Raw genomic sequence first — 26,245 nt, 5'->3', positions numbered from 1 at the left:
TTACTTTACTTTGGGAACAGAAGACAGAGCAACTTACTTTGCCTGAGAGAGTCAGGAGAGCCTTCAGAGAGGGGAGGTACAGAGAAGGTTCTGAAAGACGAACAGGAACCCGCCATACAGATTAAGAGGCAAAGGTATTCTGAACAGAACACACAGTATACACAGAGGCACAGAGTCATGAATGGACCAAGCGTGGTCCAGAAAACAATGAAAATCTCCAGAGGAGCTGGAATGAGTTGCCATGGTGATGACTGGCAAGGGATTAGCTTGGCAAGGCAATTGGCAGCATGTGGTGAGAACGTGGTATGCCAGTCTAAGATGTTTGGATATTGAGCAACTGGCAGCCCACATAAATTCCTAATATCACCTTTCGCTTTGAGATTTAAAAAGAAAAAGAGAGAGAGAAATTAAACTTGAATAAATTTCTGGTTTGAAAATGATGGCTAGGATGTGCAACGCATGCAGGATACGCTAGACACCCAGAAGGCACTCACTAATTCAGTCTCTACTGAATATGAATTAGAAAAGAGTCAGAAGGCAGGAACCACGGAAACAGATGCTGAAGCCAAATTTATCACTTTTCCAAACCTTAGCTGCCATTGGCCCTTCCACCCAAGATGGGATGCACCACAAATGATATAAGCAGAAATCCTTTTTCTCAAAAAAGGCAACTCTGGGCTTACAGGATGGAGCATGGCAGCTCTGGTCCCACTAGTTCTCACTTGAGAGTGAAGACGGCATAAACCACATTGACACACTCAGTCCACATGTGGTGAGGGCCTGTCATGACTCCCCACTTTAACCATGGCTGATGAAATGACTATCCCATGTCTAGAAATACACACGGAGGTGGAGTCATCGGGTAAAAATATTTTGAAAAATTAGGCACCAATGATTGAGCATTCTGTAACATTCTCTCAGATTTCTTTCTCCTTCTCCTTTTTTCCCCCTCCTCCTCTTTCTTTAGATAATCCAATTAAAGGAATCCCTTAAAAGGACACCTGGTTTCAAATTCCAGCTTTCTCACTTACCAACTATGTGCCTTCAGTCAAGTCATTTCACTTCTCTAAGCCTCAACTGCTTTTCTATAAAATGGGCTGTCGTGTAAGGATTCGATAAAATAATGTGCAAAATTGGCCTGGCACAGCCCCTGGTGCAGTTGGGCCTGGCAAAGCCCCCGGTACCTATTATTAAAACAAACTTGTTTTGATATTCCAATCACTAAAACCGTTGGATGAATTCCAAGTAGGATCAGTCAACGTCTAATGAATCAGGGTGACTTTATGGGGAATTATTCGGGAAACCCCTTCCTTTTTTGGTTCGACCATGACTCAGACAGGCAGATCTATGCTCCCAATTTCAAAACTTCCTTTCACAGTAATTATCAGTGAGTCTCCAGTCTTGTTTCTTTCATCTTTGCTGTAGAACTGGGTTTCCCAAAAGTGGCTTTAGCTTAGCCTATTGCTAAAAAAAGCTTTGGGAGCCAATGACTAAGCTGTAGGAATGCTTAAAAACCATTTAAAAATCCTTAATAAGGCCTCTTAAATAATATATTCTGCCACAGGTGAAATCATCCAGCTCAAACATACATGAAACAATAATATTAAATTATTAATTTCTATTAATTATAAATGAGCAGGAAAAAATAACCCCATGTTTGTGCTGATCTCCATTTAAAATCAAAGCAAGCAGGTTGTGAACACAATACATTCTTACCCTTCCTCAATTAGCAGATAGTATGAGCACAGACAAGGACTCACTGAAAACAAAATCCCCAGTAAGAGTTTCAACAACTCACAGGCCAGCCCCAAGAAGAAAACTCATTAAATCCAGAAGGGCTGCTCCCTTCCATGACCCACCACACACACACACACACACACACACACACACACACACACTAGTGCAAATTTCACCCAGCTGCTAAGAGGACCCTCACATGGAGAAGGGATGGAAGATGTAAAAACGTCAAGAATGGAAACGTCCTTCGCAAATTTCTATGTCAATAACTAGTGTTTCACAAACCTGTAGAGATTCGATGATTCCTTTTTCTTCATCATTGTCTCTGAAAAGCTTCTTTGTGGTCTGTCTACAGGCCCAAGTGATATGGACTCCAAAGTGCCAGCTGTTAGAAAGAGGAAGGGCAGCCCCAAGCAGCTCCCGCCCCAGCATCCAGGGGCTTTCTGCCAAAACGGAAGCTGCCCTCATATAGGCGTGGCTGCCCACTGGATCACCTGCGGAGCATGAGAAACTATTACCGGCTGCGGCTTACTGGTCAGGATGGTTCCCAGCCTTGCTCCGTATTAGAATCACCTGGGGAGCTTTGACGACTCCTCGTGCCCAGGCTTGGACCCGACCAACGACATTACTCTTTGCGGAATCAGGTGACACCAGGTTCAGTAGTGCTTAAAACTTCTCAGGTAACTCTGAGGTGGCGCCGAGGCTGAGACCCAGTGTGAGATGTGAATGCTCTGGGGTACGACCTGGCTGTGGGATTTCTAACGTTCCCGGGGAGATGCCCTGGGCAGATGGAAGCCTTGAGAGATGGGACCAAACAAGGATGAAGGGGGTGGTGCAGGTCAAGGACACACTCCTGGGAAGGAATGGAATGCTCTACGAGGAGGGTCAACCAGCCTGGGCAGCCCGAGCGATGCACAGCAGACTCAGTCTCAGCATTCAGGGCCAGTTACCTGAACCACATGCATATTCCCCTCTACTCGGCTTTGTTCTGTTGACAATGCATCCATCTTTAAAACACTGTATTTCCAGCTTTTCTCACGTATTACTAGATATGCGCTATATCTCTGACCAGCGAGACAAAAACAATGGTCACAGAGCCAGGATTCTGGAATAATTCTTTAAAAGTGGCCAGATCAACTACAAGTGTTTTCAGCCCTAATTCTTCTCCTTATTTCTGCCTAAAGCACAAATGGGAGGCTAGGGATGAGACACCCATCTCACAACCAAGAGGACACAACCACCACACACTGAGACTGTTGGAGCAGAAAAGTGGAAAGAATCTGGAATTCTGAAGCCATAGAGAGCCTCTGTAGCAGCCTATCCAGCCTATTTGTTTATTTCATAAACAAATTCATAGAGACAAAGAGGAGAACAGAGGTTACCAAGGCATGGGGGAAGGGAAAATGAAGAGTTACTGCTTACTGGGTGAGTTCCTGTCCCTGGTGATGAAAACGTTCTGGTCACCTCGTACACAGAGGCGACAGTTGACCCTCGGACAACATAGGTCTGAACCGTGTGGGTCCATTTACAAGCAGAGTTTGTTCAACAGTAAATGCTTCAACACTACATGATCTGCCATTGGTTGAATCTGTGGATAAGGAGGAACTACAGATACAAAGGAGCCTTGGATATTGAGGGCTAACTATAAGTAATATGCAGATTTTTGACTGTGTTTTAAATTGGTCAAGGGTCACCGTGTACACAGAAGCAGCAGTTGCACAGCACAGTGGATGTACTATATGACACTGAAGTGTTCATTTTAAAAACAGTGAATTTGGGAATTCCCATTGTGGCTCAGTGGTAACGAACCCAACTAGCATCCATGAGGATGTGGGTTCAATCCCTGGACTCGCTTGCTGGGTTAAGGATCTGGCATTGCCATGAGCTATGGTATAGGTTGAAGATGTGGCTCGGATCCTGGGTTGCTGTGGCACAGGCTGGCAGTGAAGCTCTGATTTGACCCCTAGCCTGGGAACTTCCATATGTCATGGGTGTGGCCCTAAAAAACAAACAAATGAAAAAACAGTGAATTTTATGTTATGGGAATTTCACATCGATTTAAAAATAAAAGGTGGAAGTCATTCCCAGAAAAGTTGAAAAATAGGTGTCCTACATCTGTACTCATTGGAAACTACCATCAGGCTCAAGATGCTGCCTGATGCTAAGTGATCATTCTACATAAAACATGAATCCAAGGATTGCTCTCCATCTATCATTGAATAATCTCCTGGTCTTTGTATGCCTTCTTTCTTGACAATTTTATTATCTTTTTTCTCTTCCTAAATCTAATTTTTATTCAATGTCATAAATACTGCTACTTCTTTGCATCATCATTTTCCCCTAGATTCACTTTGGGGTCAGGCTTTGGACAATACAATTGAAAATGGGCAGATGATGCTCCCCAAGAGGTCAGCCTTTGCTGGTTACCTGGGATATGTGAACTGTTGGAACAGGAGCTAGGTGGAGAGGTTGCAGATAGGTAGAAAGGTTAATTTTCTCATCCTCTGAATATTGATCCTAAGGCTAGCCTTGGACTTCTGCCTGGAGTTGACCTTTTCATTCAAGACAGTTTTTTAAATGTAGCTGAAACAGATCTTGTCGTCCCCAGAAGGGACATGGGCTTAGTGGGGAAACGTGAGAAAAACTCTTTCAAAAGATAAAGATAAAATTGAAATATAAGAATACAATCACGCAGTGTGATTTGGTAGCTGCCTCTGAGTTTTCCTTTGAAAAATTGATCAGACCCAAAACCAACCCAGGGTGTAACAGGACAACATGAAAATGAACAAGAAGCATGCATACTCAGAGCTATGTTGCCAAACTGGGCACCCAGGAAGGAGGGAACAAAACCAGGTGTGGGAGAAACATCTCCTGGTGCTTCCCCATCCAGGGCCCTGACCACTAAGAAATTCAGGAGAGGAATTGGGTGTTACTGGATTGCTGCCAACTCATTCATAGGTGCTGCATGTTTCTTCATCAGAAGGAAAGAAAATGAGATTCACCCATGTGTTTTCACTTATAAACTCACATCAGGGTCTGGGGAATAGCGTGAAAGAAAAACTCAGAGGGGTCAACACACTTCTCGGCTAGGTGCTTCTTTCTCTATTTTCAAATGTAAGAAGGAAGCTACAGGAGATGAAACAAGCAATCTCATGACCAGGTCCCTAAATGCAGGTGGGGGTGAGTAGCTGGTGAGGAAAAGATGAATGAAACCTGGGCTGAGGGAAAAGGCTCAGTCTGGGCAAGGAGCCTTAGATGCTTCTCTATTGTTTCTCTGGTTTTCTTTGTTGCTGCTACTGTTGTTTTTAATTGACTACCGTAAGCCTCAAGTCCAGAGCCTTCTTCAATCAATGCTAAAGAGAATTTATTAACACTTTAAAAATTGTTTTAAATGGTTACCTTCTAAGAACGGCAAGTGACATACATTTTCCATTTGTAATAAACATTTTCTTTCTAACAATTAAAAAATTTTTTCCTTCCTTTTTATGGCTACACCTGCAGCATATGGAAGTTCCTGGTCTAGGGGTCGAATGGAAGCTGCAGCTGCCAGCCACAGCCATAGCCAAGTCAGATCTGAGCTTTGTCTGCGACCTACACCAAAGTTTGTGACCATGCTGGATCCTTAACCTGCTGAGCAGGGTCAGGGGGTTGAACCTGAATCCTTCTTACATTATGTTGGGTTCTTAACCCACCCAGACACAAAGGGAACACCGGCATTTTCTTTTAATATAGGTAAATTTAAGTCTCCAAGTGATTGAAAGCAAACTATTAAGGAAGCTATTAATTCTGCCAGTGGTATCTGGCAGTGACAAAAGAGTAGAGGTTTGAGAAACATCACGATTTGAATGAAGCCTTGCCGTTTGCTAACAGCTAATATTTCATCAGCATCCACTGTGCTATACAGCACGTTTCCCATCTGATCCATCACAACACTGCAAGGAAGGTACTATGAGTCCCGTTTGACAGGGAGAAGGAAATTGAGTCTTGAAGTTAAATTTCGTTGTGAAAGATCACACAGTGAGAAGAGAAGATGCCAGGATCGGAACTTGGGTCTAACACCCAAAGCTCTGAGCTTCCAGTTATAATACACTCCTTCCGGTTCTTTCTCGCAGGGTTGCGGCTGCCCACGTGATTTATGAGAAGAGGAGCTCGGTGAAGACCTGCCAGAGAACCGCCCTAAAGGGCATGAGGCCTCTGTGTCCTTTCCCATCTTCCATCTCCGAAGTTGTCCGAAGTTGTCCGAAGTTGTCCGAAGTTGTGTCCACATCCTGGCTCATTCAGGAGCAGGGTCCATTTTCATTGTTCGTTTTCCTAGTCTGAGCACTTCTTCCTCCCCCCAAACACTACCGCGGCTCCATCATTAGGAAAAGACCCATCTTCCACAATCCAGTGCTGTAACAAGTTTGGTGCGAAGCGGGCAGTGCCCGCTGACCTCAGTGCGAATTAGAACATATCAAAGAGTCCAAGTTTTAAAGCTGTCAGACCTCCGTTTCCATGAGGTGGAACTCTGTTTTTCACTCATGCCCCAGCAAGAGATTAGCAGCCTGAAATCACTTTGACAGTGTCAGTTGCTCTATTGCAGACCACAGGGAATTTTAATTCCAGCCTGTGAAATTGTAATTGCTTCTCAAGGAGAAGTGAGGAATCCTGGGTAATGGCCACAGCCAAGCTCAATGTCAGAGTTGCCACATCAGATATTACTTGCTGTTATTCAAAAATCACTCCAGCTTTCCATATGGGAAGTAGAACTGGGGAGTGAAAGTAAATTAACAGAAACTGTCAGCTGTTCAGAACAGCACAGACAGCACAGTGACAGAGGGGAGTGACCTCCCATCAAAAAAGGTAACTTTCCCCACTTTTTGTGGTTAAGATAAAGAGTCACACAAACAAATTTCATTACTTAAAGTATGAAGCTAAATGATGTCATTATTAAGCCAAAAAAAAATTATCTGGTCCCTGGCATGATAAGATTAAAGCTGCCAATTTCTATTCACTCCTTCCTGGCACGGGTAGGGGTGGGGGGAAAAAAGTGGCCCTAAAGAGTAATTAAAATAATGAAGATAGCAAGTCCATGTCAGGTTGAAGTTGGCAATGGATTAAAATTACCTGCTATCAAAGTTAAACTGTCTGAGAAATTGCTTCCTGGCTATGTTTGGAATAAAGAGAATTTGGAGCCACCACATCTGATTACAAAACATTGAGAGACAGAGAAAATTATCTGCAAAGGGAAAAACTTGTTACCTGCCACCTTGTGTAGATAGAGGAGGTTCTGATGAGTACTAAGTGGTTCTGAAATTAGGTTTTTTTTCTCCTATTGAGAATGAGAAAGAAAATAAAAGGTGCTAAATAAAATTGCTTAGGAAAGTAGATAATGTCTGTGGCATGGCTTTTATTTATTTTTCTTTTAGCTGTTAGAAACAAATTCAGATGTGGGCTTTCCTTTTCTTTACTTGATGATCTTGAGGGCAAATTTCAGGCATCAGATTTCACTTTTCTGAGGAAAGGAAACTTGCCCTTAGAAGGTCCTTCCACCTGGAATAGATTCTACTAAAGATAATACTACCCAGTAGTTCCCATTGTGGTGCAGCGGAAACAAATCCAGCTAGTATCCATAAGGATGTGGGTTCAAACCCTGGCCTCGCTCAGTGGGTTGGGGATCCAGGGTTGCTGTGAGCTGTGGTGTAGGCTGTCAGCTACAGCTCCAATTGGACCCCTGGCCTGGGACCTTCCATATGCCATGGGTGTGGACCTAAAAAGCAAAAACAAACAAAAAACATACTACTACCCAGTCTCCTCTCAGCCAGTCCTTTCTCTGGTCTCCCCAGAACTCTATCCTACATCCCTGCCTGGCTAAATCCTCTCATCTCTCAGCAAGCTGGTTCATACCCTTTGCTTGCATTCCCCCCCCTCCAATCTCATGGCACCTGCCCTAGCCCCTTTCAGTGTACTTAGCATTCTTTAGAAAGCCGGCGTGGACCTCCCCAGTCTGGGTGAGATGTCGCTCCCATGCTCTGATGATTCCCTGTATTTTCTACTGCCAGTGGCTGGATTACGATCACCCAAGCTTCACCAAGGTAGGGACAGTGTCTGTCCCTTTCACTGCTTTCATCCCAACACCAAGCACAGCACCTGGCTCAAAGCAAGTCCTCAGCAAACATCTGCCAAGTCATCTTCCCCCTTCAGAAAGTCTTCCTCCCACATCCACAAGGGGTTCTGTTTCTCCCAGGGCTCTCGCATCACCTTGAGTTCCTCCGGTGCTCAAGGTCTCGGGGCATTGCCCCGCCCACCCTCTAGTTGGACACGCTCTTAGCTTGAGAGCAGCAAAGCAAACTGGCTATGAATAGGACTTAGAACCAGACTGCCGGAGTTATAATCTTGGCTCTGGCATTTGCCAGCTAATGATTTTGGATAAGTCACCTCTCTGCATTTGAGCAGTGTCTGTGACCTACACCACAGTTGGAGGCAATGCTGGATCCTTACCTCACTGAGGGGGGCCAGGGATCGAACCTGTATCCTCATGGATACTATTTGGGTTCATTAACCACTGAGCCACGAGGGAACTCCTGAACATGATTTCTAAAACCAGCAATGGCAAATTACAATGACTTCCGCTTCCTCCAAAGTAGTTACCCAGGACTCTCCTCCTGATGTCTGCTCCATTCCAGGTCCTCCTGTCATCTCCAAACCTGGATTTTGCTTAATTTTAATTTATCTGTTTAGTTTTGGCTGCACCCACAGCACATGGAAGTTCCTGAGCCAGGGATCAAACCCATGCCACAGCAGAGACCCAAGTCACTGAACTCCTGCTAACCTCACTTTTGCATCTATAAGGTACAGGGGTCCAACAATAGCCAAGACATGGAAACAACCTAAATGCCCATCAACAGATGAATGGATTAAGATGTGGTACACATACACAACGGAATACTACTCAGCCATAAAAAGAACAAAATATATTTGTGGCAACATGGATGGATCTAGAGATTATCACAATAAGAGAAGTCAGTCAGAAAAGAGAAAGACAAATACCCTATGTTATCACTTATATGTGGAATCTAAAATATGACACAAATGAACTTATCTACAAAACAGAAACAGATTCACAGATGTAGAGAACACACTTGGGGTTGCCAAGGGGGAAGGGGGATGGAGTGGGAGGGACTTGGAGGTTGAGGTTGGTAGATGCAAACTGCTACGTGCAGAGTGGATAAGCAATGAAGCCTGACTGTACAGCACAGGGGACTCTATCCAGTCTCTTGAGATAGACCATGATGGAAGATAATTTAAGAAAAGGAATGTATATATACATGTATGTATGACTGAGTCACTTTGTTGTATAGCCGAAACTTGCACAACATTATAGAGCAACTGTATTTTGATTATACTTAAGTATTTATTTATATTGTATAAATAAATACAGGTTCAATAACGAAGCAAAAGGTGGGGGGGGGTGTCCGACTCCGTGGTTTCTATGAGCCCCTCTTGCTTTTATTCTAGGCTAACCTGCAGGGTTCACCACCTCTGTTCTGCAAGCAAGACCAAGTCTTGGGTGAAGCAGAGAGACACACACACACCAAGCCTGTTCTTTTTTGAAGCATTGAGAAAGAACAGTCTTTGTGTGTAACTTCCTCAAATCTCAACTCAAATTTCCAAAATTACTGGAGAAAAGTTTAAACTCCCCAACGCATTGCAGAGAGACAGAGGCCGTTCCGAGTTGATTACCAGAAGGCAGCCAGTGGTGACTTTCTGGGGCTTGACACTTGCAACTTCAATGTTGGGCTGCCCCAAGTTTTGCTTTTAATATTAACTGGAGTTCCTGCAGCTCCTCAGAGAGACAGCTTGCCTCTGCCACACAGCATGAGGGGAAGCTGGTGTTAAATTACTCCTCCCCCCCTTCCTTTTGATGTGTATGTCTAAAATATTAAAAATATCCTTCAACCTGAAATACAACATTTTTAGGTAGTGAATTTTCTTGTACCTTATATAATGCCGATTGCCCTAGGCAAGCTGGTTTGATAAGATTAAATTTTTTAGACTGTGATCCAACCAACTTGCGTTTTTTTGTAAGATTGCTTTGGAACTTTCAACCTTCCTAACCTCAAAAATCTTGGAGGATGTTGTGTTAAGAGGGAAAAAGAGAAGAGGGATCTTAATTAAAGGCTTGAGAATCTTACCCTGAGTGAATAGGCTTACAGATCTTACACTTAGGAGGAATGTATGAGAAGAAAAACTATTGGAAAAGAAGAGATAAAAAAGACGTAAAAACAGGAAAGGTGAGAAGGGGTCAAGGGCAGCAGATCATTCATTTCAATGACACAATACCCAACCCATCCTGAAAGCTTTTCTGTGTAAAACATTTAAAAGTAAATTTCAAAATATTGATTACTTTCTCTAGATAGGACCCAGCCTCTATAAGTTCTATTCCTGGTTCATTTTCTGTTTGACTTGTGATTTTATTCTCAGATATGAAACCAAATGAGACATGATATGGACTATTCACCATTGTTTCCTGGGCGAGAGACTGTGCTATAATCATGTTTATTTACTCAGGCCCATAACATGGTGTTGAGACCAAATGATAGCCTGATTTTTTCTGGTCCTGTAGACATGACAAGTCAACATTTCATTGGGCCAATAATCAGAAATTTTGAGTTTTCTTATGAAATTTGGAATTGAGGGTAGTGAACCACAAGGGTTCTAAAACAGAAGCCCTTCCCTTATATTTCAAACGACACCAAGTAAGGTTGCAGAAATCATACTGGCTGAAAAACCAAACCAAACCAAACCAAACCAAACCAAACCAAACCAAACCAAACAAAAACAGAGAAACAAAAAACCAGGAGCATCTGCTCTCTAAGATCACAGCTCCAGATTGCTCTCCCAGGTGGCTTTTTGGTTAAGTGTTCTCATCCATTTATTGAGAATAGAGCATGTGAATTCTTAACTGAACAGATGCATTAATAGAATTTGAGATGCAGAAGATCAAAACCAGAAAGCTGGAATCCCTCATTTGAACCACAGTAGCTAAGCAAAGAAAGTAGCAGGTGCTGGAGGAATAGAGGGTTGCTGGGTCCCCAGAAACCTTCTGTGTGGGAGCGCCAACACAAAGATTAAGGATCAAATGTGCTGAACTACAAAGACAGGAGCTTGACTCTTACTGAGGCACTTCTTTAATTGAAATAATGATGAGATCCACACATCCAGCTCCAGTTACATGTCACAGCAACAAATGTAAAACAAGCCAACCCCTATAATAGCAATAAGAACCGTCACCAATTGGCTGAGTGGGGTTTGCTAAAGGTTCTCCTGGAAGTAGACAAACTTGGAAACTTGGCAGTTGATAAAAAACTCAAAACCGAGGACAGTTTAACTCCCTCTAAGCTTTGATTCATAGTCCCTGAAAAGCAATTAGTACATTGTACATTTCCAAAAGTGGCGGTGTAGGGTCAGGTAAGGGGAACCCATTGGCTTGAATCATCAACAGGAGAACAGGCCACCCTCCAGATTGCCGCAGCTTAATCTTTTCCAATAGGCATCTCTTCAGAGCCTGCAAGTTTACAAGCCTGTTGGAAGCCTACAGTGGCTCTTCCTCGACTACCAAAGTCTAAATTCCTTAGAAAAAAAATCAAAACATCACAACCTGAGCTTATCTCTTAGTCTAATTTCCATGCACTTCTCTTATAAATCCTTCGCTCTAGCTATACTCTTTCTTAAATTCACCATACACTTTTACACTACAATGCCATTTTATTTTGGTGAAATATGTGTAACAGCATTGATCATTTGAACCATTTGTAAGCGTATGATTTGGTGGCATTAAATACATTATGATGTTCTGTAACCATTATCTGTATGTAAAACTGTTTCTTCATATCCAACATAAATGCTGTACCCATTAAACAATAACCCCCCTCTCCTCCTCCCCTCAGTTCCTGGTAATCTCTATTTCTACTTTCTGTCTCTATGAATTTATCTACTCTAGGGTCCTTTTATAAATGGTATCATACAGTATTTGTCCTTTTGTGTCTGGCTTATTTCATTAAGCATGTTTTCAAGGTTCATCCATGTTATAGCATGTGTAGAATTTCACCCCTTTTTTATAGCTGAGTAATGTTTCATTGTATGTATGTACTACATTTTGTTTATGCATTCATCCTTCAGTGGACGTTTGGATTGGTTCCCCCTTTTGGCTATTGCAAATAATTCTGCTATGAATGTTGGCGCACAGATTAACTAATAGAGTCTCTGCTTTCAGTAATTGTGCATATATAACTATGACTGGAATTGCTAGGTCATATGGTAGTTCTAGGTTTCAATTTTGAAGAACTGCCCAACGATTTTCCACAGTGACTGAACTGTTTTACATTTCCACCAATGTTGTTTGAGGGTTTCAACTTTCCTACATCCTTGTCAAAATTTCTTAATTTTTATTGGGCTTGGTTTTTTTGTTTTGGTGGTAGCCATCCTAATGAATGTGAAGAAATATCTTATGATTTTGATTTGCATTTCCCTAATAATAATGTTGAACATCTTTTCATGTGCTTAACGGCCATGTAGGTAACATGACAGAGCAATATCTATTCAAGTCCTTTACACATTTTAAAATTGGGTTCTTTGCTTTTTGATTGTTGAGTTAGAGAAGTTCTATCTATATTCTGGATGTTAATCTTTTGTCAGAGATAAGATCTGTAAATATTTTCTCTATTATGGACACAAGTTCTTAATTGTGGTGAAGTCTAAAGTTTTTCTTTTGTTGACTGTACTTTTGGTGTTACATCTATGAAATTGTTGCCAAATCCAATGCCATGAAGATTTCTGTCACTGTTTCGTTTTCTTCTAAGATTTATATAATTTTAACTCTTAGGTTTATTTATGTCTTTCATTCATTTTCAGTTAATTGTCATATATGGTGAAAGGTAAGAAAGATTCCAGCTTTATTTTTTTGTATGTGGATATCCAGTTTTCCCAACACCATTTGTTGAAAAAAAATTATCCTTCCTGTAATGAATAATCTTGGCACCCTTATCAAAAAATCAGTTGGCCATTTATGTGAGTAATTCTGTCTGAGATCTCTAGTCATCTACTGATCTATACATCTAGCCTTAAGCTGGTACCATATTGTCTTACATGCTGTAGCCATGTTGTAAGTTTTGAAGTTGGAAAGTGTTTGTGAACAGTGAAAGTGGTCCTTCAAATTTATTCTTCTGTTTTAAGATTGTTTCAGCTAGCTGGGGCCCCATGAAATTCTGTATGAATTTAAGGGTTGGTTTTTCCATTTCTGCCACAAAGGTTGTTTCAATAGGGAATGTATTGACTCTGTACCTCACTTTAAGTAATACTGATATTTTAACAATGTTGTCTTCCTATCCATGAACATTGGATGTCTTTTCTTTTATTTACATTAGTAAAATTTCTTTCAGCAATGTTTTGTAGTTTTCAGCATACAAATATTTTACCACCTTTGTGAGATTTATTCCTCAGTAGTTAATTCCTTTAGATGCTATTGTAAATGAAATTGTTGAATTTTTGAATTGTTCATTGTTGTATAGAAACAACTGATTTTTGTGTGTTGATCTTGTAATCTATGACTTCACTGAATTTGCTTACTAGCTCTAGTAGTTTTCTTGTGGATTCTTTGGAATTCTCTATACATGGGGCCATTATGTCTTCTGCAAATAATTTTTCCTCTTCCTTTCCAACTGGATGACTTTTATCCCCCCCCCCCGCCCCGCCTTCTTCTTTTTAGGGCTGCACATATGGCATATGGCAGTTCTCAGGCTAGGGGTCTAATTGGAGCTGCACTTTGTGGCTTAGGCCACAGACACAGCAATGCCAGATCTGAGGCCAGGTTATGGCAATGCTGGATCCTTCACCCACTGAGCAAGGCCAGGGATTGAACCCTCAGCCTCATGGGTATCAGTTGGAGTCTTCACCTGCTGAGCCAAACAGGAACTCTGACTTTTACTCCTTTTTATTCCAGAACTACTAGTACAATGTTGAATGTCAGCTGTGAAAGTGGGCATCATTATTCCTGACCTTAGGAGAAAGCTCTCAGTCTTTCACCACTGAGTATGGTATTAGCTGTGGGTTTTTCACATATATCGTGTTGAGGAATTTTCCTCCCATTCCTAGTTTTCTAAGAAGTTTTTGTAATGAAATGGTGGATGAATTTTGTCAAATGTCTTTGCCATATCAGCTGAGATGATCACATCTTCCCTCCACTTTTTAAATTAATGTTACATTGAATGATTTTATATTGAACTATCCTTCTATTCCTGGGAAAAACAGCACTTGGTCATAGGTAAACAATTTTTTTAATATGCTATTGAAGTAAATTTGCAATACTTTATTGAGTATTTTTGCATCTATATTTATATGGTATTTTAGTTTGCAACTTTTTCTTGGAGTATCTTTATCTGGCTCTGATATCAGAGTAATGCTGATCTCAGAGAATATGTCAGGAAGTGTTCCTTCTTTCTCTTTTTTGGTAAGAGTTTGAGAAAAATTGGTGTTAATTATTCTTTAGATGTTTGGTAGATTCATTTGTGAAGCCAACTGCTCCTGGACTTTCCTTTGTCCATGCTGGTCAGGAGGGAAAATCTAGTGTTTAAAGGAAAAAAAAAAAAAAAAAGTCTTGCTGCAAGGTATTTTTTTTTAAGAGAGCCAAGGCCCACAAAAGAATTTTCCCATGGACCCCTACCAACACATGCAGTTAAATCTTATGCTTCACCCACTGTTTAAATTACTTTGGATTATTTCAAAACAATTTACATCTGCAAGAATGAAAATTTCATGCAAATTCCTCCTGCAAGGGCAAAGATTCACAAGACAGAACAAAAAATTACTTTCAGGATTGAGTATCATCAGAGTCCTCCCAAAGTGACTTTTTCATGCTCAATTTAAAAGTAAGCTGTAATCTGTACTTAGACTCATTACTTATGTGGATGGTATGCTTCAGGTCAGAAAGGTTGGTCTCAGGTATATCTAGTGGTAAGTAAACAGCTTGCTTTATATCTATTTAAAAATCTTCAGGTCTGTTTTAAAAAACCACATGTGTTTTATTCCTCTTTATGGAAACTGGGGGTTAAAACAGAAGTCAAAATCTTGGACCTTGGAATCAGCCTGAGATAACATCTATAGTTATTATGATTAATTAGGCATATTAAAAGCAGATTAGATAAAACCAAGAGTTAAAATTCCTAGTTCTTGCAGCTTTTTGGAACTCTAAGTTTTCCTTTACCTTGAGCCAAGGTTTTTGAGGTTTTCTTCCCCCACATTTTTTTTCTGGGCACTTCTTTTCCTAAGTGTATTCAGATGCCCATAAACTAGGAAGACCACAAGAGACCAAATGAAACTCTTACTTCAACTGCTATACAGTTTGGATATGCTGGCTGTAGAACTCTAGGAAACAGTACTGGTAGGAAATAATTGACAGAAAACTAATGAAGAGTAATAGTGCCTGCATTTCCTTTACCCGCAAGGTAGGGTTGGGGAGGGCATGACTTCTAGGCTTCCCCATTAATCTCTTTACTCTTTTCATCTTTGGCCATGGAAAAAATCTCCTTCTTGATCTTAGACTGGCCACCCAAACTTGTGCTCCACAGTGTTCATTAATCTGATTTCCTCAAATACAGCTGCAATCCATTTTCTTTGAATTTTTCTTCCTTTGCTGCATTTGTTAGAATTAGACTTTCAGTCTCTTGAGGCAGGAATCTTTTTATTCCATATATAATTCTTTGCGGGTGGTCATGTGTTGATACCAGCATTTAAAACACCTAACTTGATTTATAAAATTGGTTTTCATGCTTAAACGGCTAAAGGAATCACGAAAAGGGAAGAAGGGAAGAAACGATGTGCGCCAAGAACCAACCACTTGATACATGTGATCTCATTTCATCTTGCAATGACCTGGCAATGGAATTGTATCCCAGTTTTACACATGAAGCTCAGAAAGAGTAAGTGGTCTGGCAGCAAATGGAAACTAAACATTTTTTGATGTCAGAAATCTCATGCACTTTCCCTATGCTATCTTCCCCAGATTTGTGCTAGAAACAACAGATCTGAATCCAGTGGATTCAAGATCTTAACTCTTTTATGGTTCCTTAACTCAATGTTTATAGTTTCAACACCTTAAACATCAACTCAATGGCAAAGCAAGTATACATGTATCAAACATGTGTTATTGATGAATTAACTTTTAAAAACTAAAAACATATTGAGAAGCGATTAGGATCCCAGATAAAATATAAATTGGGCATCTATCCTCTAGATTAGGATGCATCATAGAACGAAGTTCCCAAGCTTTCTTGATTCAGGGCACCACCAGGCCAAGAGAAACAGCTAACCATTCTGTGTATTAAGTAGGTAGGTCCTAACAACTTCATCAATACTTGTGTCTTAATATCTTACTAAAACTGTTTAAAAATAACCCATGTAAATTTAAATAAATATATCTCTATTTCATTCTAAAATTACCATAGTTACCTTGTCTTTGACCAGACCCACAGCATATGGAAGTTCCTGGACTAGGGACTGAACCCACTCCACAGCAGCCACCCAAGCCACTGCAGTGACAATGCCAGATCCTTAACCCACTGTGCCACAAGAGAACTCCCATACTTCATCTGTTAATGGAAGGTGTGCATCTGTTGGGCACTGCACAATTCTTCATACTTGAAATAAAATAACCTTCATTTTTTGTTACACACTGATTTTTCACTGGATACTTGTTTTTTATCACAGCAACTGCCTAAAACCTGGTCTTAAAAAATGTGGTAACATCAAAAAATGCTGTAACATCAAAAAATGTTGTGCATTTTTATGTTGAAACTGTGAACCATTTTGAGTTAATAGTTTGGATGGTATCTGATAGGTGTTTCTGTGTTTCCCTCAAAAATTGAAAACATTCCACAGAGCTCCTATGAGTTCACCGCAGCACCTTGGGGTGCCTATGGACCAGGCAAGCCTTAACTATACTGTTTACCCCCCTTCTTTTTTCTTTCTCCCTCCTTTCTTCCCTTCTCTACCTCTCTCCCTTCCTATGTTTTTTTCTTATGCTTATTTTATAATGATAAAACCTCTTGAAGCTTCATTTGAAACGCTAATTCTCTCTCCGTGAAATCTTATAATATACACTGAAATTTTCAACCTGGAATGAAGTCAATGGAAAAGCCTTATGTTTTGACTGAACGACATATGGAAATCTGATATTTAGACACATTTTCCCAACAACATAGTTTTCACCAAAGAATTGTTACATTATCCTATTGACAGTCTTGTACTTGGTGAACAGGGAAGAGAAAAAGAAAGAGAAAGAAAGGGAGAGGGAGGGAGGAAGGAAGAGAAAAGAAACTTAATCAATCTTTATTTTAAAAGTCCCTCAAGGAACATGCACATTCTTGAAACAGGATGACGTGGAGGGAAGGGCTGGGCTCCCTTAGAACCCAGGCAACCACAGGGTCAATCCTAGATACACCTCTGTTGGCACAGGTCAAGTTTAGGTGGAAGATGGGGTCAAGGGAGCAAGAAGAGTGTGCAGCATAGGAGCACAGGCTATGGAGTCAGGCTGAGTTCAAATTGTGCCGCTACAAATTAGTAGCTCTGTGTCCCTTGCAAGTTACTTAATCTTGTAGGTTTTATACTTTCTTTATCAGTAAAATGGCAATCATAATAATACCTATCTCGGAATTGTGTTTTCAGGACTGGTTAACACTTGCAAAGTCCACATCATTTTGTCTGACATGTTTCAAGGCTAGACAGTTGATGATTATCAGTATTACCATTATTATTAAAATAGGACTGACTCCTGGATGAGAGAAAACAGAGACAAGTTCTGCTGAAGAAAGTCAAAGGTACAATGAGAAGAAACAATGGGGAGAACGGCAGGTTCACGTTAATGAGTGGACCACATCCAGGAATTCTCAGCTACCACTGACGGGAATGTAAACTGGTACAATCCCTTCCAAACACCATTTGGCAGTGCGTACTGAAGCTGAGCATGTGCAAATGCCCAGACTCAGCAATTCCTTCCAGATGTAAGTTCACACAAATGCACATACATGTTTATCAAAACACATATTTATGGCATCATTATTCGAATAGCCAAAAAATTAGTAACAACTCAAAAGCAGGATGGATAATTTCAGTGTGGTACATTCATAAGACAGAATTCTCTTCAGCAGTGAAAGTGAATGAACTCTTGCCACACACAGTCTAGATGTGGCTCACATACAAGGTTGAGCAAAAGCAGGCAGACACGAAACAGCACATACTGTATGATTCCATTTATATAAAGTTCCTGAACAGGCAAACCAGTCCATGCTGTTAGAAATAAGGAGAGGAGTTCCCGTCGTGGTGCAGTGGTTAATGAATCCACCTAGGAACCATGAGGTTGGGGGTTCGGTCCCTGGCCTTGCTCAGTGGGTTAATGATCCTGCGTTGCCGTGAGCTGTGGTGTAGGTTGCAGACGTGGCTCGGATCCCGAGTTGCTGTGGCTCTGGCGTAGGCCGGTGGCTACAGCTCCTATTGGACCCCTAGCCTGGGAACCTCCATATGCCGCGAGAGCGGCCCAAGAAATGGCAAAAAAGACAAAAAAAAAAAAAAAAGAAAAAAAAAGAAAAAGAAAAAGAAAGAAGGAGAGCAGTTACCTTTGGGGGGAAAGAGTTAATGGCTGGGAAGGTGCATGGGGAGCCTATTGGTGGTGGTTACAATGTGTTCACTTCTGGAAAATCCATCAAACTGTCCTATGATTTATGCACAGGTACTGATGATATACATGTATATGCTGACTTTACTCTAATAAAGAATGTAAGAAGTTCCCTTTGTGGCTTAGCAGGTTAAGAACCTGACATAATGTCCATGAGGATGAGGGTTGGATCCCTGGCCTCACTCAGTGGGTTAAGGATCCAGTGTTGCTGCAAGCATAAGTTGCAGACGCAGCTCAGATCTGACATTGCTGTGACTATGGCATAGGCCACAGCTGCAGCTCCCATTTGACCTCTAGCCTGAGAACTTCTACTTGATGCAGATGTGGTTATAAAAAGGTAAATAAAGAAAGAAAGAATTTAAGAAAAAAAATTGGTCAAAGTATTGAAAAGATCTTGCTCTAGGTTGAATACTGGGGTCCCCCTTCCAATTCATACATTGAAAGCCAATCCCTACTGGGAGAGCGGGAGGTGAGGCCTTTGAAAAGTGATGAGGTCCTGAGGATGGAACCCTCATGAATGGGACTGGAAACCTGACAAGAGAGCAAAGGAGCTCCCGTGTCCCTTCACCATGTAAGATGCAGTAAGAAGATGGCCATCTATGAACCAGGAGGTGGGCCTTCAAAAGATACCCAATTTGCTGCCACCTTGATCCTGAGCTTCCACCTCAAGAACTGTGAGAAATATATTTCTGTTGTTTAGAAGCCACCCAGTCTAGGATATTGTTATAGCAGCCTGAATGAACTAAGACATATCTCTGCATCGATTTCCTTTTTAGCAGAGAGAGCCACACTAAAGAAAAAAGAAAAGACTTTGGAACTAAGGAAAAGCATGAAAACACAAGGCATAACAACAGTTATGTTTACAAACTGCAAGTCAATTGTCCTATCAGGCCCGACTCCGTATGCATCAGGATAGGCTTGCTTACGCTCTGATAACAGGTGCAAAAATCTCAGTGACTCAGCAGAACACGAACTCCTTTCTTTTTCTGCACAATGTCTAGCACACATAAGTGGGAAGCTTTGCTCCTTGACCTCCCTCAGGGACCCAGGGACCCGGCGGAGGAGGCTTCACCCTGACAGTTGTGTCCATAATCACCCCCGTGGTGGGAAGAGCACCTGGCCGACTAGACTTGAACACGTCCACTGCCAAGAAAGACATGCCCTTTCCATTCTCATTGCATTGGCCGAAGCAGGTCACGAAACTGGCCTAATCCCCGAAGGATGTAAGATGTGCAGTCACCCTATGGGCAGGAGAGGAGCTGGAAAGGGGATGGCGTTACTGATGCCACACTTGCCCCTACAGCTCCAGGCTCAGTCGAGGTCAGAGTTATTCCTACAAGCTAAATGTGTGGTTGATACGCACTCGCCCTTCTCTTTCCTCTCCCTCTAGCAGGAGGTCATGGAAAAAGCAAGCTGGATTTGCAGATCACTTCCACCCAGCTGGTCACCCATCATGTATGATCTCGTCTCTATTGTAGGGCTTTTAAGCTTTCTGGACCAAAAAGCAGAGTGGAATTGCAGCCTAACTGAGCGTGAGTAACAGCTGGAGCAGAGAGGAGACCATCCTGCATGGCTAAACAAACCCTGAGCACACCCGCCACAGTTGGTGAGGGGCAGTGGGGCGGTTGGACCACCGGGTGTATTACTCTTTGACAGAAATAAGAATGAATGGAGGAGGCTGGAGAGCAGATGTCAGCCATAATACACGGAGGGGATAATCAACAAGATCCTATACCGTCTAAGCACAGAGAACTATATTCACTGTCCTACAAGAAACCATAATGGAAAAGAATATTTACGAAAAGAGTGCATATACATGTATCACTGAATCACTTTGCTGAGTAGCAGACATTAACACACCATTGTAAACCAACACTTCAGTGCAACAAGTTTTTAATACATTTAAAAAATGAAGGAAGGAGAGTGGAGCAGAGACAGGTTTCAGAGCTCGAGGGGAGGAAAGAAACAGCGAAGGGGAGAGAGGAAAAGAGAGAGGGAGCCAGGAAAAAAGAGCTTTCTGTCTCCAATCAGTACCAGATGTGAGGTGCTTCTCGTGTCCTACACAGTGGATATGACTTCAGGCCTTTGGCAGTATGTCCACGTCTGCTATGTTTTTGTTACGTGAAGACCATGCTGGAATCCACTCTGTTTACTAACAAAGGAATGACTGCATATACCTCAAGACAAAAAGCATCCAGCAAGGCTGCTTGGACTCTGCCCACACTGCTCCCTCTCCCTGCTGGCAATACAGGTGATCCCAAGTGGCTGTCTCACTGCGGGGCTCTTAGAAGGGCATGTGCAGATCCTGCCATTTTAAATGTGACCTCTTCTTAGAAGCACATTCCAGGTTTGGGAAAAATATCCTAACACGAAAGTTTTCTGTATTTTGTTTTTTTGACATAATTTAATTTTAATCTGGACTCCTTAAAGAGCATAGGAGGTCGGAACATTTTGAGATGAAGGGAAGAGGTGAAGAAGGGTAGGGGTTAAAAAAGAAAACTGTCCCATGGTTACCACTGGGGGCCTGATTTCCCTGTGACTGTACAATCCAAATAACTTATTTAAATTCTCATGGTCATGAGACTTATTCATGTCCTTTTAGTGTGAAAGAAATCACTTCTCTTAGTAAAGGCCACCAATGTCAGGTGGAAATAAGCGATTGATATAATCGATCAGAAATGTTGGGAAAGAGGCAGAGCTTGTTTCAGACAAATCCAGTCCTTGGAAGTTTGTGGGTGCTGAAGAAGTGGGTGATTTTTCAGGCTTTTCAAGATGTCGCCAAGGGTCTTTTAATGGACAGGCTCTCTTGGTGCATTCCAAAAGGACTCGTGTTCCAAAAAGAGGTTTCCAAGTAAACTTTTCAGGAACACATCTGCTGTGGGAAATAAGATGTTTGTAGCATCGAGACCCCGAACAAAGCATAAAGAGAAAGATACATTTTAAAGTGTTTATTGAAAGTGGAAAATTCTTCCCACATAAGGAAGAGGTGACCCGATCCACTGTACAAACAGGTTCTGACCTGAAGATTGGTGATTTAAAGAAAATGCAACCACTTGCATTTCTCGCTAAAAATAGACCAAAAGGAGCTTAATTGAAAAGATATGCTATGGCAGCTGGTGTTAGGTTTTAGGTCAAATAACCAATGGGCTCAACACAACGTGAGACAGGGGTAGCCTCATTAGAGAGTGTGGCTGAAGAGCAGAGACCAGTATAAATTATTGCCCTTTGAGAATTGATGTGGTCGCTCTCCTTCTCTTTGAAGATTTTAATTAGATATTTATTCTCCTTCACAAATGCTTCAGTTGGTTATGTTTTAATTATAGACCTTGACCAAAAAAGCACACAGAAGAGCCAACAGAGCCAGGCCCACCGACAATCTCAGTGCACAGTCTTGGTGTAGCCTTTGCAGTTGCAGTGCCATTCTGGAACTTGCGGCATTTCGTTGAGTTCCAGTCGAGGTGTGGGATATTGAATTCAGGTGATTCCCAAGCCTATTTCTGAATTCCTATAAAGAGAGAGGAGCAGAGAGAAAAATCAAAAGATTTTAAAGAACCCAAAAAAAAAAAAAGCACTATTGTGATAGCAGTCAAGTATTAGATCCTAAAAAGAGCTATTTTTTTAAATTGAGATATAATCGAAATATAACATTGTATATAACATAAAGACTCAATGTTTGTATACATTGTGAAATGATCACCACAAGTTTGGTTATAACATAGTTACATTTTTTCCCCCTGTAATGAGATCTATTCTCTAATCAACTTGTAAATATACAATGCAGTATGGTTAACTAAAATCAGCACGCTATACATTTCATCCCCAAGATGTATTTATGTTACAAATGGTAGTTTGTATCTTTTGTCTGTTGACTCTCTTCATCCATCATGTCACCCATCTGCCATTGCCACTGCCCCCGCCCCGACCGTGACAGACAACCACCAATCTATTCTCTGTATCTATACATTCAGGGTTTTGTTTTGTTTTGTTTTGTTTTGTTTGTTTTAAGATTCTACATCTTTCTCTGACTTATTTCACTTAGCATAATGCCCCCAAGGTCCATCCATGTTGTCACAAATAGCAAGACCTCCTCCTTTTTTTTCTTTCTTTTTTTACAACTGAGTAATATTCCATTGTGTGTATATGTGTATATATGTGCCACATCTTCCTTATCCATTCATCCACTGATGGACACTTAGGTTGCTTCCATGTCCTGGCTACTGTAAATAACACTGCAGTGAACATGGGCGTGCATGTATCTTTTTGAGTTAGTGCTTTTGTTTCCTTTGGATAAATACTCAAAAGTTGAATTGCTGGACCATATGGCAGTTCTATTTTTAATTTTTTGAAGAAAGTCCATACGGTTTTCCATAGTAGCCGCACCAATTTACATTCCAACCAACAATGCACAAGGGTTCGTTTTTCTCCACATCCACCAACATTTGTTAGTTCTCATCTCTTTAGATAATACCCATTCTAATAGGTATGAGGTGACATCCACTGTGGTTTCAATTTGCATTTCCCTGATGATTAGTGATGATAACCATCTTGTCATGCACCTCTCCACCGTCTGTAAGTCTTCTTAGGTAAACTGTCTATTTAGATCCTCTGCCCATTTATTTTTATTTTTTTTGCTTTTCAAGGCCACCACACCCACAGCAATGGAAGTTTCCAGGCTAGGGGTGGGCTAAGAACTACAGTTGCCAGCCTACACAATAGCCACAGCAAAGCAGGATCCAAGCCACATCTGCAACCTATACCACAGCTCACAGCAATGCCAGATCACCAACCCACTGAGCAAGGCCAGGGATCAAATCCGCATCCTCAAGGATACTAGTCGGATTTGTTTCCACGGTGCCACACTGGGAACTCCCCATCTGCCTATTTTTAAAATCAGATTTATTTTTGTTGTTGCTATTGAGCTGTATGAGTTCTGCATATATTTTGGATATCAACTCTGTATCAGATATCAGATATATGGTTTGCAAATATTTTTTACCACTCGGTTGGGTGCCTTTTCCCTTTGTTGATGGTCTCCTTTGCTGTGCAGAAGCTCTTTAGTTTGACGTAAGAAGCCATGACTTACTTCTTCAGCATGGGAACATCCAAACATAGGAACATCTGGGCCAGAGGGATCCAGCCCCCATGGCCAGCCCCTCCACTTACCCTGCGGTGCCACATAACTGCTGTCATTTCTCTGTGTACCAGACATGGAAAGGCTGGGAAACCCTAAGCGGAGGGAGCTCGAGGAGCTAGGAGATGTGACTGCAAGCCTTTGCGGTGCCCTCTATTCCCTGATGCGTCGTAGCAGGTGAGGGGAGGAGGGTACAGGGGGACCTGGCCACTCTCAGGGTGGTTCTAGTGCTTCAAAGTGTAATTTTAATTCCATGCTATTACATTTCCACGGTAGGCACAGGCTTTAGAATCAGTGCCTCCCTCGTTGAAACCTGAGTAACACAGTGAGAGATGGAGGTGGGGTGGGGAAAGAAAACACTGGAGGGAAGGAACAGTGCAGAGGGAGGGGTGGCTGGGAGGCAGTACAGCCTTGGGACAACTTTGGAAAAGTCAGAAATCCACACAAGCACAAAATGTCTTGGAAGGACCATTTCGCTTTGCTTATTCTTTCCTTCTATGCTCTTGAACAATCTTCTGGTGACAGCTGCAGCCTCGGCGTGGACCTGCAGCCTCACCAGGCACAGCAGAAGCACTGGAAGTATGTCTTACGGAAGGTAACTTGGGCAGAAGTGTGCAGGCTGGATTGAGGGGAGGGAGCAGATTGGGGTAGCGAATCCAGGGGCAAGTTGGGGCGATGGATGAGGTGGACAGTGATAAGGACTTGTTTTAGGACAATGGCAGAGGCACGGAAAGGAGGGAACAACAGACGTTTGAGGTAGAATCAATGGTACCAGGATTCAGGTGCATGGATAACGGAGGTACAAACAGAAATGTGGAAATGAAAATAACTTTCACAACCCAACTTCCATCAGCTAATATTTACATGTGCTGGATGTGGAAGAATTCTTGCTTTGACCATCGAAGACTAATTGCAAAATTAATAGTGCTGTTGACCTCAAGGATAAATCTGTCAATGGCAGAAAGAGATTATTTACCTCTGGGCTCCTCAGGTATCTGGGCTGACACCCTGCTGGTGTCCCTGCACCGGGAACTTTCGACAAGGAGGCTCACAGTGGAGTCATCAAACCCACAGCAGAGCAGGCAATGGCTGGAGCTTGGTGATGCCCTGAAACCTGCCCCAGGAAGCTGCTCTCTTGTAAAATGGGCTTTTTCTGCATGATAGTCTGGAGCTGGGAATATGTTGACAAGCTTTCATTTTGATTGGTTAAAAAACCAGCCCCAAGGTTCTGGAGTTGTCACTGCAGCAGCTCTGGTCACTGCTGTAGCACGGGTTTGATCCCTGGCTCAGGAACTTCCATGTGCTGTAGGCACAGGCAAAAAAACAAAAACAAAAACAAAAAAAACCCCAAAACCCCCAAACCACAAACACACACACACAAAAAACCAGCCCCAAGGGCTCATGGCCAGCACTCATATAGATATGGCAACCTGGGAAAGGAATACAGTCCTTCCACAGCTGAAATGACAGATGCTATGTGAGTCCCTCAAAAGCAGAGAGGCTGACCACTTCATCTCTGGGTTCTTGGAACCTGCACAGCTCCAAGTTCAGAGCAAGCCCTCTTCTCAGTGTTTAGAAATGAATGACTGGATGGCTGGATGGATATGAGGATGTGTATTCCAGGTGAGACATAACTGATCAAAACCATGCTGATCTATGGCTCTGGTAATCAATAGGCACGGCTGTACACGAGTCACGAGCTGTTGCCTCCAGCAATTAAACCACCATTTCTTAAGCTTGGGTTTACAAGACCAGAACTAAAAGGTTGATTAATTTCTTCTAGACCCGAGTTCTTTGAACTTTTTAAGTCACAGATGTCTTTAAGAAGTTGGTGAAGACTACAGACTGTCCTTACAGAGAAATATGGAAGTGTCCATGAACATAGATACCCACAGCCCACTCACACTCTGCCGATAACGTCAGGAGATTCACAAATCCAGAAATTCTGAGGCCCAATGCTTTCTCTTTAAAAAACATAAATATGAAATTACGTACAGGGTCTTGGAAGGGGCCCCTCCCTTGAATCTTAGGCCTTAGTGGCTTCAGGGAAAATCTGCCCTTGTCCCACCCCGAGTCCTGAACGCTGGACCTTAGTTCTGTGCCTACAATTCCAGAAACTGCCATTTGGTGATCACCGGTGCCAGGCCAGGGATCAAGCTGCCTGGGCAGACCTAGGTAAGACTCAAAGCCTTCAGCATTTGCTTGGGTTTGTCGTATATTCTGCTTCACAAAGGTGCAGTACAGGTAACATACCTGTGCTCTCAGCCTGGGAAAAAGACCCTCCACTTTCAACTTCAACTTTTGTTTCACACAGCTTCTTCCTTTTCTCCTTCCAACTCATTTGCCATAAAATTTTGCTCAAAATTTAAGTTACCTATTAAACTACCACAGTGGATTATCTGTGGCTGTCTTCAACTTCCTTGGGCACTGATTTCCCCCTCCCCCACTCAAATATTTAACACATCTGAACCTAACGGACCCATATGGTGCCAAGCCGCTCTCCTGTTCCCAGGGAACAAGTCTGCATCACAGAATCATAGGGAAGTGCAGTGGCAGCCACAAGAAGCCCACCTGACCTGCCAGTCTCCCTAAGATCAAGGTGAGAGCTTGACAACAGAGCAGGAGAGAGAAAATGTAGCCTGTCTCTATCATGCTGTGCTTCTTTTATTATC

General features: G+C 42.0%; 1 protein-coding gene across 40 annotated transcripts in view; it reads right to left on the bottom strand.

Annotated features, from left to right (window-relative positions):
• CDKAL1 (CDK5 regulatory subunit associated protein 1 like 1) overlaps positions 1-26,245 on the bottom strand; it is a 951,913-nt gene that overhangs the window by 267,381 nt on the left and 658,287 nt on the right. For 24 of the 40 annotated variants that reach the window (XM_005665623.4, XM_005665617.4, XM_084967551.1 and 21 more), the window contains one exon: positions 21,376-21,947. The exons of the other annotated variants lie outside the window; for them this stretch is intronic. In XM_005665623.4, coding sequence (XP_005665680.2) covers positions 21,756-21,947 — 192 coding nt within the window. In that variant the 3' untranslated portion in view covers positions 21,376-21,755. Of the gene's footprint in view, positions 1-21,375; positions 21,948-26,245 lie in introns of those variants that run through there. 40 annotated transcript variants of the gene reach the window in all.

This window comes from Sus scrofa, chromosome 7, assembly GCF_054392235.1.
Source record: "Sus scrofa isolate SSC_HxYL_T2T_F1_AM1 chromosome 7, Sscrofa_HxYL_maternal_Yorkshire_Landrace_v2.0, whole genome shotgun sequence".
In the NCBI taxonomy this organism is placed as follows: domain Eukaryota; kingdom Metazoa; phylum Chordata; class Mammalia; order Artiodactyla; family Suidae; genus Sus; species Sus scrofa.
This window is presented reverse-complemented; position numbering and strand designations above follow the sequence as displayed.